Source organism: Pteropus alecto, unplaced genomic scaffold, assembly GCF_000325575.1.
Source record: "Pteropus alecto unplaced genomic scaffold, ASM32557v1 scaffold223, whole genome shotgun sequence".
Lineage (NCBI taxonomy): Eukaryota > Metazoa > Chordata > Mammalia > Chiroptera > Pteropodidae > Pteropus > Pteropus alecto.
This window is the reverse complement of record NW_006434441.1, coordinates 1,383,462-1,399,469: the sequence shown is the minus strand read 5'-3', so window position 1 is coordinate 1,399,469 and position 16,008 is coordinate 1,383,462. Positions and strand designations below refer to the sequence as shown.

The following is a 16,008-nucleotide window of genomic DNA, read 5'->3' as shown; positions in this document are numbered from 1 at the left end:
GGCGCTGGGCCTGGGGGCGGCGGGGCTGCTGGCGCTCGCGGCGCTGGCACGGGGCTTGCAGCTGAGTGCTTTGGCGCTGGCGCCCGCGGAGCTGCAGATTCTGCGCGAGAATGGCTCGGAAGAGGAGCGCGCGGCAGCGCGACGCCTGGAGCCGGCGCGGCGCTGGGCGTGCTGCGCCCTGGGCGCGCTGTTGGTTGTGTCTGGTCTGGCGCAGGCGGGGGTGGCCGGGTTGCTGTACCCCTCGTGCCCGCCGTGCTGGGCAGTGCGGGGCTCGCATTCTTGGTAGCTGAGGTGCTGCCGGCCACGGTGAGCGGGCGCTGGACCCTGGCTCTGGCTCCGCGCGCGCTGGCGCTAAGCCGCTTGGCCGTGCTGCTCACCCTCCCCGTGGCCTTGCCGGTGGGGCAGCTGCTGGAGCTGGCGTCGCGGCCCGGGCGGCTGCGCGAGCGCGTGCTGGAGCTGGCGCGCGGCTGCGGCGATCCCTACAGTGACCTCAGCAAGGGCGTGTTGCGCTGCCGGACGGTGGAGGATGTGCTCACGCCTCTCGAGGACTGCTTCATGCTGGACGCCGGCACCGTGCTGGACTTCGGTGTCCTGGCCAGCATCATGCAGAGTGGCCATACGCGCATACCCGTGTACGAGGAGGAGCGCTCCAACATTGTGGACATGCTCTACCTCAAGGACTTGGCCTTTGTGGACCCCGAAGACTGCACGCCCCTCAGCACCATCACCCGTTTCTACAACCACCCGCTCCACTTCGTCTTCAACGACACCAAGCTGGACGCAGTTCTCGAGGAGTTCAAGCGAGGTAATGTTTGGGAATCGTGGAGCGGACTCGAAGGCCTGCGCGCTCCGCTAGAAAAGGGGTGGGGGTTAAGGAAGCCTCAAGGAGAGGGTTCCAGCCCTCTAGAGGGCAGTAAGACCTCTAAATGTCTTTTTAAAGAAGATAGCCTTGTAGTTCTGAATGACTTTCCGAAGTGTCATTTAAAGGCTATCGTTTAGAGGGTGGGCACAGTGCTGTAAATAGCAAAACTTTTTTTCTGGAAGGCCCCTAGTTCAGGGAGATATGTCCACTAAGCTCCAACTTCCAGCCCTTTTCCTCTCCGGGTCATTTTTTGTGGACTTTGTAGCACGTCTAAACTCTTTGATAGAAACTAAAAGAACACGGAAAAGAGTGTAGTCCCTTGATGCCTGGATGCTATTAGGTGACCTCGGGTAGTGGGGCTTGAGTACTGTACCACAGCAATAATACGAGTCCTATACTTTTTGCTAGAAGAAAGTCTTGGCTTTAATTTCTGAAAAACGCAACAGCTGTGAAGCTCAGTTGGAGGAGGGATGCCTGTACTGTCAGATAAGCAGGACCTGTGATGTTTCCAGGTCATTAAGGTCGCTGATGGGCTGATGCCTTCCTGATGGCAGAAAAGGGAGCAATTCGAAAATACAGATGTGCAAGAAACTTCCACTTTGATTTTGCCAAAAGCAACTTAATGGATGCTAATTTGGTTTCTCTTTTTTTTAACTTCCCCTTTTTAACCTTGAGTAAGGTCTCTCAGGTTCTCCCTTCACTCCACATTTTTCATCTTCTTCTTTTACCTTGCTGTACCTGAGCAACTCTGAGGTTGCAGATAAAACAGACCCACACTCCAAGCGTGAAGGTGTGGCTTCCTCTGCAGTCCTTTGTGTGGTTAGGCTTGGGCATGCTCCCCAGAGCTTGGCTTTCCTGGGTCTCCAGCCATACTTATCAGACCTGAACTGCAGGATGGGCATGGAGGGACAGCCCAGAATTCTTGGTGGGCTTGACCCCAAAGGCTGCATAACATATGTAGCCAGGAGATGAGCAAAGCCTGACCTTCTCGGCAGCTGTGAGGTTTCCTGGCCCCAAAGCCCACCAGGGAGGTAGGTGCTTTCTGAGCAAGACTTTGGGGTGATGTCTGCATGAACTGTGTTCCAGATACTAGTGGTTTTCAAAGTTCTTTTTCTTTTTTTTTTTTTTTTTGATGTATCACATTTTGTTTGTTCATTCATCAGTTGAGGAACATTTGGGTTGTTTCAATTTTTTGGCTTTTTTTTAAGTTAAAATTATTGGGGTGACATTAGTTAATAAAATCAAATAGATTTCAAGTGTACAATTTAATAATATCTCATATGTATGTTGCATCTTGTGTCCAGCACCCAAAGTCAAATTTCCTTCCACCACCAAATATTTGACACCCTTTACCCCTATCTACCGTCCCTCTTCGCCCCTTCTCTCCGGTAACCACTAATCCACTGTCCTGCCCTTGAGTCGGTTTTCAAACTTTTTTTTCTAATTTTTCCTGAGGTTTGGGTGTTGCAAAATTAGCCTCTCTAACTTTCTACTGTGCTGACTCCTCAAATTGGCTAGTAGACTACTACCTCTGGACAACTCTGCCAGGGAATCTCTTGAGTGCTTCTGGGCTCTCCAGAAAGTGCCGTTTTTGGGTCTCCTGGTGGTAAGTACTCCATCTGGGCCACTGTAGTCTCTGGGGCTGTGCTGGCCTAGGGGCCAACAGTGCTGGGCCTGGAGTAAGCAAGGGAGGGTTCATTACATCTGGCCCTGCTGCCTCCCAGCTTGAGACCCTGGAAGGGCTGGACCTGACACTGGAGTGATGCCTGTGAGTGGAGCAGCACTGACAGATTAGAGACCTGTGGTTTGGGGTACACAGGAGAGAATGGCAGGCCAAGTGATGCACAGGATCTTGGAGGGGAGACCCAAGAGGGCCTTTTGGGGTGGAATTGGGAGGGTTCGTGGTTGGTTGAGGGGCTTGGGAAGAGCTGGGAAAGCAGTCTGAGTTTTTTCCTTCCTTGAGGTGAAGCCCAGCAGGGAAGAGGGCTGGGCTTGTCCTGGACCTTGGAGTCTGTGTGGTGGCTCCAGGCGGAGACCGAGGGACAGAATTGGAAGCGAAGAACCAGAGTGGAGGTGAAAGTCTGGTCTTGGGTGTAGACGTGGTCCCTCTACCACACGAGGGGAGTGGAAAGCCTAAACCCATGGGGCGTCATAAGCAGGTCCTGGGGGAGGGTGCAGAGGAGAGGCCTGCTAAGGAGAGCCAGCAGCTTGGAACATTCTGGAAGCCAGGGGAAGAGACTACTTACCAAGGCAAAGAGGGTGACCAGGAGACAAGGCCAGTGTTGTATCATCAGGTTCCAGCAAGCAGGGTACCCTGTCATTTGTGAGAACAGATTGGATGCCGTAGTGTGAAATGGTGTAGTGAAAGGCATGAGATACACAGATGACAGAGTAGCTGGAGAGCCAAGGCTGGGATAGGAAGGGGTGGGATTAAATGGGTGTTGAAAGAGGACCTAGTGGAGTTGGCACCGGGGTAGACTTTCCACCAGGTGAGAAGCCTCACCTGTGCTTGACATGGCCATCCAGCTGTGGAGAACCATGCAGCATGATGCTAGCCCGTAGCTGCCTTACTGTTACTCTGAGGTCCAGAAGTGTCTGCTGGACATTATGGCTGCCTTCTCCAGTGAGGCACCCTTAGTCCTTGTGCAGACTTAAGGTGACACCAATTATTTTATGTGAACGTTACCAGGAAGAGTGTGTACTTTGGAGCTGTGGTAAGTAACTGTGTTTTCTTTAGAGCCATCAACTCCTGCTTTCTCTGTTAATCCTTCATGAGTCAATTCAAGGACATCCAGCCAGAGGAGGGCTTGGGGGGGTGAGTTGTCAGTCTCTACTTTAAGCCACCTATGTTCTGGTTCATTGTCAGAAACCACATCTCTAAAGGTCAGACCTGGTGAGGGGAATGTTAGCAACCTGTTTTCTTATAGGACAGATGTAGACAGTTGCTTTAAAAAACAAAAGAGAAAGCAGAGTAATTTAAACTTCAACTGCAGTTTTAAGAACATCCTAAGAAACTAGGCATTCTGGAAATGCCCTCTAGTGTCCATATAATTGATGAGGACCCTTGGCCTCTTAACTAGCTGAAATTAATTCCATAGAGCTTTCTAGGGCTTTCTGGTTGATGTTGTTGAGATGCACCACCTGCCTCTGTGGTTCTGAGAGCCTGCAGCCACTGTGTTGGCAGCCTGCCAGCGGGGCTTCACATTTTCAGAGCATTTTATCTCATCAGATGACAAACTTTATCCCTCCAGCTCCCTTGCTCATGACTGCCTTTGGGGCCCATCAAACATTCTGTCTTGAGGTGAAATCACATGGCCACTGTTTTCAGGGGTCTTTCGTGTGGCAGTTCACTGAGAAATTTGTGCCTGTTTCATAGAAGTGTGAAGGCAAGGGAGGATTCAGTCCATTATGTAGGTAGCCTACCAAAGCGACTGGCTTTCTGGCAGAGGGAGCTGAAATGGGTCCTGTGTGCCCCTATATGGCCATCTGGGGTCCCGGGCTTTGGTTCTGGAATCTGAGCGGAGTGCTGGCCAGAATCGTGTGTTGTGTCGTAGCCTCCTGACACGTCTGTGTCATGTGGCATGCTGTGGCCCTTGTAGAGATGGAGCCATTCCCAAGACAAATACTAAGGGGCGGAAGCGTCTGGGAGTGCTGCTGCGTCCCCATTCAGCGCCTCTGCCTTAGCTGCAATAGGTGATTCTTTCTCCAGTGTCCCCACCGGAAAAGAGAGACAACGCGACGTGGCCATTTCCACCTTTAATTTTTGTCTGAGGATATTAGGGCATCCTCTAGAAGATAAGGGCCCTGTGTGTGTCCCGAGAAGGGAAGGTCTGTGAAGACTTGGTCTGTTCTCGGTGGGGGTTGAGAATGGACTCGGAGTCCTCTGCCTGTGTTCGGGTCTGGTTTTGTACTTGGGTGGATCACTGAACTGTGGTCACATTTTCTCTGCACACTCTGGAATGGGAGTGATGATGCTGTAAGTGTCAGAGGGTCATTGGGGGACTCGGTGAGGTCAGAACCAAGGACCTCCCTGGGCAGCTGACACACGGTGAGCACTGCACACGGTGCGTGTTCCAGCCTGTGGTCAAACGGGCTGTCTGTGCACCTGAGATTTGATGATGTGCAGTAAGTGTGATATTTTCATTCTGTTACAGCCTATTTTCTCTATCATCTGGTCAGTGGTCTAGTGATAGCAGTAGCAATACAGCAATATCTTTGAGTCCTGATACCTGCCTTCCTTCCACTTTTGGGCATTGTGTGCTGACTGCTAGGGCTGCACTGAGGCGAGTGTCACCTGCCACAGGACGTTTCTAACTGCAACACTTATTAAACCCAAGGTGGTAGAGAAGGACTACACGAATTAGGGAACTTGAATTTTTTCTTCAGCAAAAGTTCTTGAAGCAAGTACCCCCTTCAGGTGCAGGTCCAGGCCTGGTAGGTGCAGACAAAGCCAACTTCAAAGACTTGCTACAGAAGAGTAAAACATCTATTAACAGTTTTATAGCAATTGCATGTTCAAGTGGTATTTTGGCTATACTGAGTTAATTACAATATATTTTGAATTAATTTCACTTGCTTTGTTTTTTTTTAACGTAAGTACTCAAAAATTTTAAATTACATGTGTAGCTTTCATTGTGTTTCTTTTGGCTAAGTATAAAGTTTTATAGATAAAGAGCACTTAGTTAAGCAGGGCAAATTGCCGAATTTTCTTCAACATTCCCCAACACTCTGAGGAATGGGCTTTTTCAAGCTTACATTTCCTTACTAAACAAGCGAGTGAAGAAATACTGCTGGAGAGGTGGGGGTATTCCTGCGTCTGACTAGCTGGCTACCATTGATCTTTGTTCCCCTGGGTGACCTGGAAGTAAAAGGCAGTTCATAATTGGGAATACTGCCCTAGGAAAGTCAGACTGAGGGCACCCTTGGCCCTTTAGTTGCTGGACCGTGGAAGCCTGTGTTTCTGGAGTCGGCACCCTGGGCCCGCAGTCTTTCTAAGCCAGGGTCTCTGCTTGGAGCTGCACAGCCTGGGGCCTAACTGCAGCTCTGCCACCGGTGGCCTTGTGCAGGTGAGTGCAGGGTCTGGGGTTGAGTTTCTCACATGTGAAGTGAGACCAGTAAGAATCTGGAAGAGTTGTGCTCAGGGCGTGTCACGTTGTAGGAACACAAACGTCAGTGTCTGTCCCTTGGGTGAGCTTGTTCCAGACTGGACCAGGAAACATAGGGGAGGCCCAGCAGGCTGCGACATGCGCGTCCCCTCCCCCAGGGAAGTCCCACCTGGCCATCGTGCAGAAGGTGAACAACGAGGGTGAAGGGGACCCCTTCTATGAGGTCCTGGGGCTGGTCACCCTGGAGGACGTCATCGAGGAGGTCATCAAGTCGGAGATCCTGGACGAGTCGGAGGGCCCTCGTGAGTCTGGCTCCTGGCAGGGTGCTCGCACCTGTGCCTGACGCCCTGGTGGCCCCAGTGCCTACTTAGGGTTCCGCCTGTTTCCCATTAATGACCTTTCCCAGTCTCCTCCTCACTCCTGTTGCTTCTTAGGTGCTTCTGTACATTATGGAAGCATCCTGTCAAAGAGCCCGTTCTTCACTGCCGAGAGGGCCTTCCCAGCACGTGGTTCTGGGCCTGTCGTCTTAGAAGCATGTTTCATAGGATAGTGGCTGAGGTCTGCAGGGTGGACACAGAACCCACACGTGATAGTGGGAGCCTCACATGGCACTTGGGACAGTGGGACACCCACCCTTGTGCTGTCAAGTGAACCGCTTTGTCCATGCATGTGTCCACAATGCAGCACCTTTAGTTCAGCTGCTGCTGTGCAGCACTAGGGACCCTCCAGTGTGCCTGCCTTCAAGGCGAGTGGTCTTTTATTGACCAGAGTGCCTGTTGTCACTGGCGCTCTGATGGCGTGTCAGCATAACCTAGTTCCAGGGAGAGGCACCTGCCCTTCCAGTACTTCTGGGGTGTACTTGGAGTGTGGGCCACTGCTCCTCTGTTTTGGATACCAGGATCATGGTGTGTGGATGGCAGCTGAGCGCCAGCCAAGAAGCATGCCAAAGATATGTCCCCGGGGCGCTGATGAGCCTCTGCCCTAGGACCCCCAGGCCTGTGGAGGGGGGCGGGCAACCTGCCCCTTAGTTTAGTCGTATTGGTGGGCGGGCTGCTGGTGCCTAAGCTGGCCTCCTGCTCGCCACCCCAGGGGACATCTCAGTGAGGAAGAAGCCGGCCTCCTTGAGTGCCCCTGCCAGGCGGAAGGAGGACTGCTCCCTGTTCAAGGAGTCTGGTGAGGGGTGCAAAGTGAAGATCTCACCTCAGCTGCTCTTAGCCACCCAGCGCTTCCTTTCCCAAGGTGAGGGTGATTGGTGAGCCTGTGCCCGCTGTCTTACTCACTGTCCGGTGGGCCAGGGACCCCCAGGGCAGAGCCTGAGTGTTCTTGTCCCCAGTAAGCTGGAGAGCGTTCGGGAGAGCCTCTGCTGCTCCCTGCAGCCCTGTCAGCAGAGACACTCCAGAACACTTGGGTCACCTGAAGGGCGGCTCCTTTCTGCCAGATGGCCAAGAGCCAGGGCCAGGCCAGTGCCACCTGTGGGTACATGTGGCTGCCCGGTCCTCTTGTGGTGGGAAAGGGACTAGGCCCATGGGCATCGGGAGTCGGTGTGGTTACACAGGCTGCCGTGGGCCTGGCGGACACGGCCCTTCTTTGCCGTGGGCAGAGGTGGACGTGTTCAGCCCCCTGCGAGTCTCTGAGACGGTCCTGTTGCACCTGCTGAGGCACCCGAGCGTTAGCCAGGAGGTGATGTTTGATGAGCATGACCGCCTGGCTGCACACCATTACCTGTACCAGCGCAGTCGGCCGGTGGACTACTTCATCCTCATCTTGCAGGTGACTGGGAGCCAGATTGGAAAACAAGGGAGCGCCTGGGAGAGGGAGCCCCGCATAACTGGACGGGAGGAAGGGTAACCTGTGTGCGCCTGTCTCCCCTCACCCAGGGCAGGGTGGAGGTGGAGATTGGGAAGGAGGGCCTCAAGTTCGAGAACGGGGCCTTCACCTACTATGGCGTGTCTGCCCTGACAGTGCCGTCCTCGGGTGAGCTGCAGACCCCTTGTCGGGGTGAAAGCTGGGGCTCCAGGGCCAGGGTCCGGCCCTGTCCTCCAGTGCCCACGCCCCCTGCAGGGCACTCCGCTTCAGGGCCTGCTGGCCTTCTTCCCCTCTCGGCCACGCATGGGGGAGGGCGGCTTGTTTTGGGGCTCGTCTTGGCTGCTGCCTTCCATCCCTGTAAAGCCTTTCCCTGGGGGGGTGAGTGTGTTTGCCACGTTACCACAGTTCCTGGCAAAGTCTCTCTCAAGGGTGACGTGTGGGCAGTCTCAGAAACTGCAGTTGTCCCCACTAGGGTGGGGCTGCCCACCGCCTAGCATGGCCTCCTTATCACTAGTGGTTCCTTTTGCCAGTTCACCAGTCCCCAGTGTCCTCGCTGCAGCCCCTCTACCATGACCTGCAGCCCGAGCCAGCTGATGGCACCTGTTTATCCACGTACTGTCCTGACTACACCGTGAGGGCCCTCTCCGACTTGCAGTTCATCAAGGTGATGGTCTGGGCTGCTCATTGCTGCTGGCTTCTAACCAGCTTTGTGTCCTCGGGCCAGACTATGTGTCCTTAGGGGCCAGGTCACTAGCTTATGTGGATTGAGAGTGAAGTCCGATGGATCTGAGACTTCCCAGAGCAGACCTCGAACCTGCTCTGCAGAATGATGGCCTTGGCTCCCCAGAGGTCCCTCCACCCACCGGTAGTCAGTCCTGGGTGCCTGGTTTTCTTCTGAGGCCTTAGAACAGAGCTGATGGCTCCTCTCTGCCCTCAGCCAGTTTACGGCTCTCCCTTTATCCTCATCCTGCTGAGTCTGACTTTCCCACCTGGTTCAGGTGCTTGTGGGCAGGAGGGTGTGACCTTTGCCTCCCCTTTGCCATCTGGCTTAACGAGCTACACCTGCCCATAACACTGTCTATTCTCCAGGTCACGCAGCTGCAGTACCTCAACGCACTCCTGGCTACCCAAGCCCAGAACCTGCCGCAGACCCCAGAGGACACGGGTCTCCAGGTTGTCTAAGGCAGCCAGGCCAGGCTCCTCAGCAACAGGACAGCCGAAGCCAGAGGTGAGCTGCACCCACGCATCAGCCCGGAGGTCGCTTGCCCTTGCCGGTCCTTGCTGCTGGCACACATGCCTGTGCTGTCTGCCCTGTGTTCTTTCTCTCTCCCTTCTCCCTATCCTTCCTCCTCCTTACTGTTCTTAATAGTTGAGATGACACTGAGCTGTGGCCAGAGGGTGCTGGAGTGTATGAAATTCAACATTTTCTCTCAAGGGCCTGTTACGATGGTTGACTAGAGAATAGTCGCTGAACAAGAATAAGGTGAAGTTCAGACGCTCTCTTGGCCTTTTAAGGTTAGGTCACCTGGAAGAGGATTTGAGTCACCATTGGGCCTGTCTTAGAAGGTGGGTGCCTGTGGACAACATCCCAGCTTGGAAGGGCACCTGCTGAGGTGTGTGGTCGGGTCACATGTACATCAAAAGCATGTTCCTACACAGGTCTTACTGTGGATAGCAAGACCATGTTGGAAGACAAGTCCCACCCTTAGCATAAGGTGCCTGTGAAGAGTGGGCTTTGGGAAGGAGTCGTCACCGTCTGGGCACCTTCTTGTCCTTGTTATTTCAGAAGGTTCTTTTCTGTGATGGAGTGCCTTGGCTGGGCTGGAGGTACTCCAGGGCTCAGCAGTCCCGAGGAGTGGGTGGGCTTCAGAGAGGCACTGGAGGAACTGTGGGCCACAGGTTCAGCCCTCCCCTGCTGTGGGCACAGGCACTCAGCAAGCATGCTCTCCGCCAGGCGCTGCACTTGGCGTGTTCCAGCTCTTCTGAGAACACTCCCTGAGGCCTGAGGGCACTGTCATCCTGCCCCCTTTCCAGGTTAGGGCTGGAGCAGAGAGGCAGGCTCAGCACTGGCTCGGAGCCTGTGCCTCTAGGCCTCACAGGGAACAGTGCTGCTTGGGCACACACTGGCCATACATGTGTTCTCATAGTAGAAAGGTACTTTCTGGAAGATGACGTGCAGGTACGAGGGACCAAAAACCCATGCAGGGCCCAGTCTCTGGAGGTTGGGAAAGGGGTCCCGGATGGGGTGCACTGCTTCAGTCCTGCTTCTGAAGGAACATCCACGCCACTTCCCAGGGCTGGTTCTGCTAATATGCACCATTGTGGTGGTCCCTGGCTCTGTGGCATGCCCCTTGTGCAGAGGTCTGCCCCACCACAGGGGCTTCCAAAGCCAGGACGTTTTGATGTGAGACTCAATTTTGGTTTTCTCACGTGGGTGCTTTCCTGGCTCCATCCGCTACCCAGACTGTGTGTCACGTTCAGGGGACAGATTCAAATCTAAGAATAATAGTGTTCTATTTGTTTCATCTCTGGTCACATTCCCAGTTCTTAAAAATCCTTTTTTGATTTCAGCTGTTCACTGGGCAGTCCTCTAAGGCAGCAGTCCCCATCCTTTTGGGCACCAGGGACCGGTGCTTCTATGAGAATCTAATGCCTGGCGATCTGAGGCAGAGCTGAGGCAGTGATGCTAGCGCTGGGGAGTGGCTGCAAATACAAATGAAGCTTTGCTTGCTCCCCCACCACTCACCTCTTGCTGTGCGGCCCAGTTCCTAACAGACCATGGACTGGTACTGGTCCACGGCCCAAGGCTCGGGGACCCCAGCTCTAGAGAGTAATTTATGGCGGCTGGGGGCCATTCTCCTTTTGTAACAGTCACCGTCCCGTCCTGTAGCCATACTGTTGGCTGTTTCCCCTAAATGCGGCCTGTCATTGGCCTGTCGTTTGGCTCCTGGCCTCGGCCCCTGGGGTCTCGCTGCGGTTTCCTCGTTAGCCTGGAGGGCTTCGGGCTTCGTATCATTGCTTGCGTGGAGATGTCACTGGAGCACTGCTGCAGTTGTGCAGGTCAGAACCGCTTGGGCAGCTTGGGCGTGGGGAGTCACTGGCAGGAAGTGCCTTTACTGACGCCTAATGGATGAGGGACCGGATCGGACCCACTGGCCGTTCTTGAAAACAGTTTAACGGGACCTGCCCATTTGTTCATGTTGCTACCTTTGAGCTGCAGCAACGGAGCTGAGTTGGCAGAGCGACCACGTGACCTGCAAAACCTGAAAATATTGGCCCTTTAGAGAAACGTTTTTTTGCCCCGGCTTGCCATTTGAGACTGGCAGGGACTCCTACACGTGGAGCGTTCATGGCCTGGTGTCCCTCCCGGGAAAGGTCCCTGGTGGATGCACCCCCAGCCCTCACGTCCTGAGCAGCAGGAAGCGGGGTGTCCATGCGCCTCTGCCCTGGGCTTTGCGCCAAGCCAGCATCTGTCCCCATAATGCGGCCGGGCAGAGACTGCCAGGTAGGGCTCCATAGCTCGTCTCCTCCCGTCTCTCTCTCTGCTCTCTCCAGCCTTCCCAGTAGACCTTTCCCTCTTTGGCACATTTGGAAACTGCAGTTGATATTTGACTATGGACTAGTGAGCATTTTTTGTTTTAAGAAAACACCCAAGGTAAATATCCTCCCTTCACTTCCTCTGTGTGTTCCTTTCCTAGCCTGTCAGCTGCTGGGAGGGGCGAGGTATCTCTCCACGGGGGTGTGTGGGCCCTTCCTGTCCCTTCTTGCCACTATTCATTCCATTTCTCTAGAAGACAGGAGGGCTCATGAAATACCTGCATGGCCTTGGAGACTAAAGCCCCTTCCCGGACAGAACTCCTGGCCCCCGCTTTCCTGCCTCTTGGTGACACTTGCCCTCGCAGTGGTGTGTCTTGTGACATGGGGTCAGGCTGACCATTTTCCTAAATGAACTGGACCCGCTCTGCCTCGGTTCCTCTTGAGGCTTCTCTGCCAGACCTGCCCCTTCCTGCATATGCTGAAGAGTGCTGTCACACACCTCGAACTCTGATATTAACTCCTCCCTCCCCCAGGGTCTGACCAGAGTAGGCCTGCCCTTCCGGCGGAGGAGAGCCTGGGGCGGAGCCTAGCACTTTACCTGCTTTCCAGGCGGCCCCAGGTGTGAAGATGAGACCAGCACATGGGGAATGGAGAGAGCCCAGCCAACGAGGAAGAGGAGTCATTTCCTGCCAGCCTGGCCATACTTGCTCCAGGCCACGTTTTAGATGGCCTTAGAGATATGGGTCCTGGGCTATCCTCAGAAGCAGAGTCATGTCAGGAGCCTTCAGCAGGTCCATGACCTCGAGGATATGGGGTTCACTCAGGCACAGCCCTCAAGCCTGCTTCCAAAGGGAGTGAAAGGCCCACCGTCCTGTCTAGTCCCTGGGCCTAGCTTTCTCCCTTTGATGGTGCAGTGTCTCTGTACCTCTTGAGGCCAAGTTGTGACGAGAGTGCACAACTCCTGCCTTCAGTTGGCTGTGACCCACACTCCTGGCTTCTAACTTGCAGCCTTCTGCTGCCGGCAGCGCTGAGCCAGCCAGGGGCACCAGTCTGGCTGGGGGTTCACACCCGTGGCCTTGGCCACGTTAACTTTGTGGTGTCCCTGACAGTGCTGTGTTTCAAAGCACACCCCTGTCCCGTGTGCCAAACCTAGAAGCACGATCCCCCACAAGTCTGTGCCACTAGCCCTGTTCCCTCCTGTGGAGGTGGCTTTTCTGACCCCTTCCAGAGCCCTGAGCGTGCCAGCTGGCCTTTGGGGGCTGAGGTGGCCTGCTCTTCCTACTGCACCTCTGCCTGTCCTGCTGAGTTGCCACTAACGGTGTTGTCACTTGTTTTAATAAGAGGTCACGTGTGGGAGGAAGTGCTCGTTATGTTGCCTGTAGTCCTTTGGTCGTCAGATCCCAAGGAGACTATCACCTTTCCCTCCTGTACCTATGTGAGGGACGTGGCCACGCTGTGCGTGGACAGCAACGATGGGGAAGGGGAAGGGTTGGATGAGGACCAGGTCAGTCGCTGTCTCCTTTCTTTAAAGAAAGAACACAAATCTGAGTTTCTTTCGAACATTTCAAGCTCTGCTTTTTTCCTGGCCCTCACTGGGGGGTTTAGAGAAGCGGGAACAAGAAGACATTCGTTTTTTTCTTGGTTCGCCTCTGTGTCCCTTCCACCATGCAGCTGCGTACAGGCTGGGGCACCATGGGGACCTAAGATCTTAGGGTGGATGTGGAGGGAGGGAGGAGGGTTTCTGGAAACTTCTTCGAAGGAATTTGGGTCCTTCCTGGGAATGAAGGCCAAATAACAGTGGTGTGCTCACTAGAAGCTATTCTCAGGGGACTCTCCAAAGGCAGAATCCCAGGTGGGAAACAGTTGTACAAGGCTGAGGCGCTGCCTGAGGAGCTCGGCCCTCGTGCTGGTCTGCGGGCAGCTGTGCTACTTCCAGACATGGCGTTCCGCTTGAAGCCGCAGAACTTGTTGCTGATGCCACGTGAGGACTGGCTGCTTTAAAATCATCTCCAGAACTTTAGGATCACCTGGCAAATTAAACGCACAGATACCTGGGGCCTACCCCAGGGAGGATATAATTGATCTGAGCATCAGGATTTTTTTTTTTTAAATAATTTTAGATTGACACAAGAGTTCCATATACCCTTTATCCAGCCCCCTAATGTTAACATCTTATGTCACTTGGTACCTTTATCAAAGCTAAAGGATTAATATCAGTACAAAACTATTAACTGGATTACACCTTATTTGGATTTTACCAATTTTTCCAATGTCCTTTTTTAGTTGCAGGACCCAATCCAGGATACCAGCTTGCATTTAGAACTATTACTTTTTTTCCTTAACTTTTTATTTTGAGATAACAGATTCATAGGAATTGCAAAGATAGAGGTATCCTTTACAGTTTTCCTCAGTGGCTACAGTATCAAGCCAGGGATTGGACGCTAGGTGTGAGGTGTAGGGTTCTGTACCATCTGTGTGTCTTTGTCCACCATTATGATCCAGACAGAACTGTCGCACCACTACCAGGATCACCCCCCAACTACCCTTTTAGTGCCAAACCCACCCACCTGGCTGCAATATCTTAATTCCTGGCATCACTAATATTTGTCATCATCTCTAATTTTGTTGTTTCAAGATTGTCATATAAATGGGATCATACAGTAGGTGACCATTTGGGATTGGCTTCTCTCAGCATAATGCTCTAGAGATTCATCCAGGTTGTTGCGTATGTTAAAGTTCATCCGTTTTGGTGGCTGTGTGGTATTCCATGTCATGCTCATTGTCCCAATTAAGGACATCTAGGTGGATCCTAGTTTCTGGTTAATAAATAAATAAAAAAGCTGCTGTGAACATTCATCAAAGATGTTTGTGTAAACATTGATTTTCTTTTCTGAGGTAAATGTCCAGTAGTACAGTTCATGGGTTGTATGGTCATTGCACATTTAAGTTTTAAAGGGCACTGTTGAGCTTTTCCAGTGTGTCTAGCATTCTACATCCCCACCAGCAGCATCCAAGTGATCCAGCTTCTCCGAATCCTGGCCAGCATTTGGTGTTCTGATTTTTAATTTCAGCCATTCTGGTATGTATGTAGTGACATCGCATATGCATTAATGTAATAGCTAATGTATTATCTGTTCCTATCTTTTGCCTATTTTCTAATTGGATTTTTTTTTTTTTTTTTTTTTACAATGTTGAGTTTTGAGAGTTCTTTATATATACTAGATGCAAGTCCATTTGCAGATATGGGGTTTATAAATATTTCTCCCAGTCTATAGTTTGTCTTTTCATCCTATCATCAGGGTCTTTTCTTAAGCAAAAGTTTTTTATTTTGATGAAGTTGAATTTATCTATTATTCTTATTAGGAAACATGCTTTTGATGTCAAGTCTAAGAATTCCTCGTCTATTCCTAGATCTCAAAAATTTCTATTTTTTCCCCCTAAAAGTATTATTGCTTTACATTTTACATTTAAGTTTAAGATGATCTAATTTGAGTTAATTTTTTTGTATAAGCTGTGAGGTTGAGCATAATTTATTTTCCTCTGGCTATCCACTTCCTCCAGCACCATTTTATTGAAAAGGTTATCTTCCCTGCATTGAATTGTTTTTGCATCTTTGTTGAAAATAAGTTGGACACATTTGTGGGTCTGTTTCTGGGTTCCACTTGTCTATGTATCTATTTATTCATCAATACCACACAGCCTTACTATGGCTATATAATGTCTTGATTGATTATTCTGACTTTACTTTTTTACAAAATTGTTTTAGCTATTCTATACTCTAGTTCCTTTGCCTTTCTATATAACCTTTAGAATAAACTTGTCCATACTAAGAAAAAATCTCACTGAGATTTTGACAGGATTTGCATTAAACCTGTATACCCACCTGGGGAGAACTGACATAGTTACTGTACCAATTCTGAGTCTTCCAATCCATGAATAGGGTATATCTCTCCATTTATATAGATTTTAATTTCTTTCATTAGCATTTTGCACTTTACAACGTATAAAATCATGTTCATGTTTTGTTAAATTTATACCAAAGTTGTTGTTTTAAGTAAATATGAATATTTTATTTTGAATTTCATTATCTACATGTTCATTGCTACTAAAAGATACATGGTTGATATTTGTATGTTTATTTTTTATTTTGCAATCTTGCTGAAGTCATTTACTCTAGGATTTTTTTGTATATTTCTTGTAATTTTCTATATAATCATATAATCTACAAAGAAGAAGACAATTCTATTCCTTCCTTTTCAATCCATATGTCTTTTATTTCCTTTTACTGACACATTATCCTGGCTCAAACTTTCAGCATGATGTTGAATAAGAGTGGTGAGAACTAATATCTTTGGTTTATTTCCAGTCTTGCAGGAAAAATATTTTGTCTTTCACCATTGATATAATGTTAGCTGTAGGATTTTTGTAGATGCTCTTTATTAGGTCAAGAAAATTACCCTCTATTCTCATTTTTCTGAGAATTTTTATCATGAACAGTGCTAAATTTTTGTCAAAAGCTTTTACTGCATTGACAGTTATGATCATGTGATTTTTCTTCTTTAGTCTCAATATAGTGGATTACATTGATTAAAATTTCAAGTATTAAAATAGTTCTTGCATATTTGGAATAATTCCCACTTGGTCATAGTGTATAATTCTTTTTATAAATTCCTGAATGCTATAAGCTACTATTTTGTT

At 50.8% G+C, this 16,008-nt stretch overlaps 1 protein-coding gene across 1 annotated transcript; it reads left to right on the top strand.

The window, feature by feature from the left end:
- Position 1: 1 nt before the first annotated feature.
- Positions 2-14,171, top strand: CNNM3 (cyclin and CBS domain divalent metal cation transport mediator 3; the record flags this gene model as incomplete). Its single annotated transcript, XM_025045044.1, is given in 9 exon segments — positions 2-236; positions 239-805; positions 6,126-6,269; positions 7,057-7,206; positions 7,568-7,737; positions 7,845-7,941; positions 8,304-8,437; positions 8,863-9,001; positions 11,844-14,171. Coding segments are annotated over 9 exon segments (1,728 nt in total), but the record flags the coding sequence as incomplete, so codon positions are not given.
- Between the last annotated feature and the right edge of the window lie 1,837 nt (positions 14,172-16,008).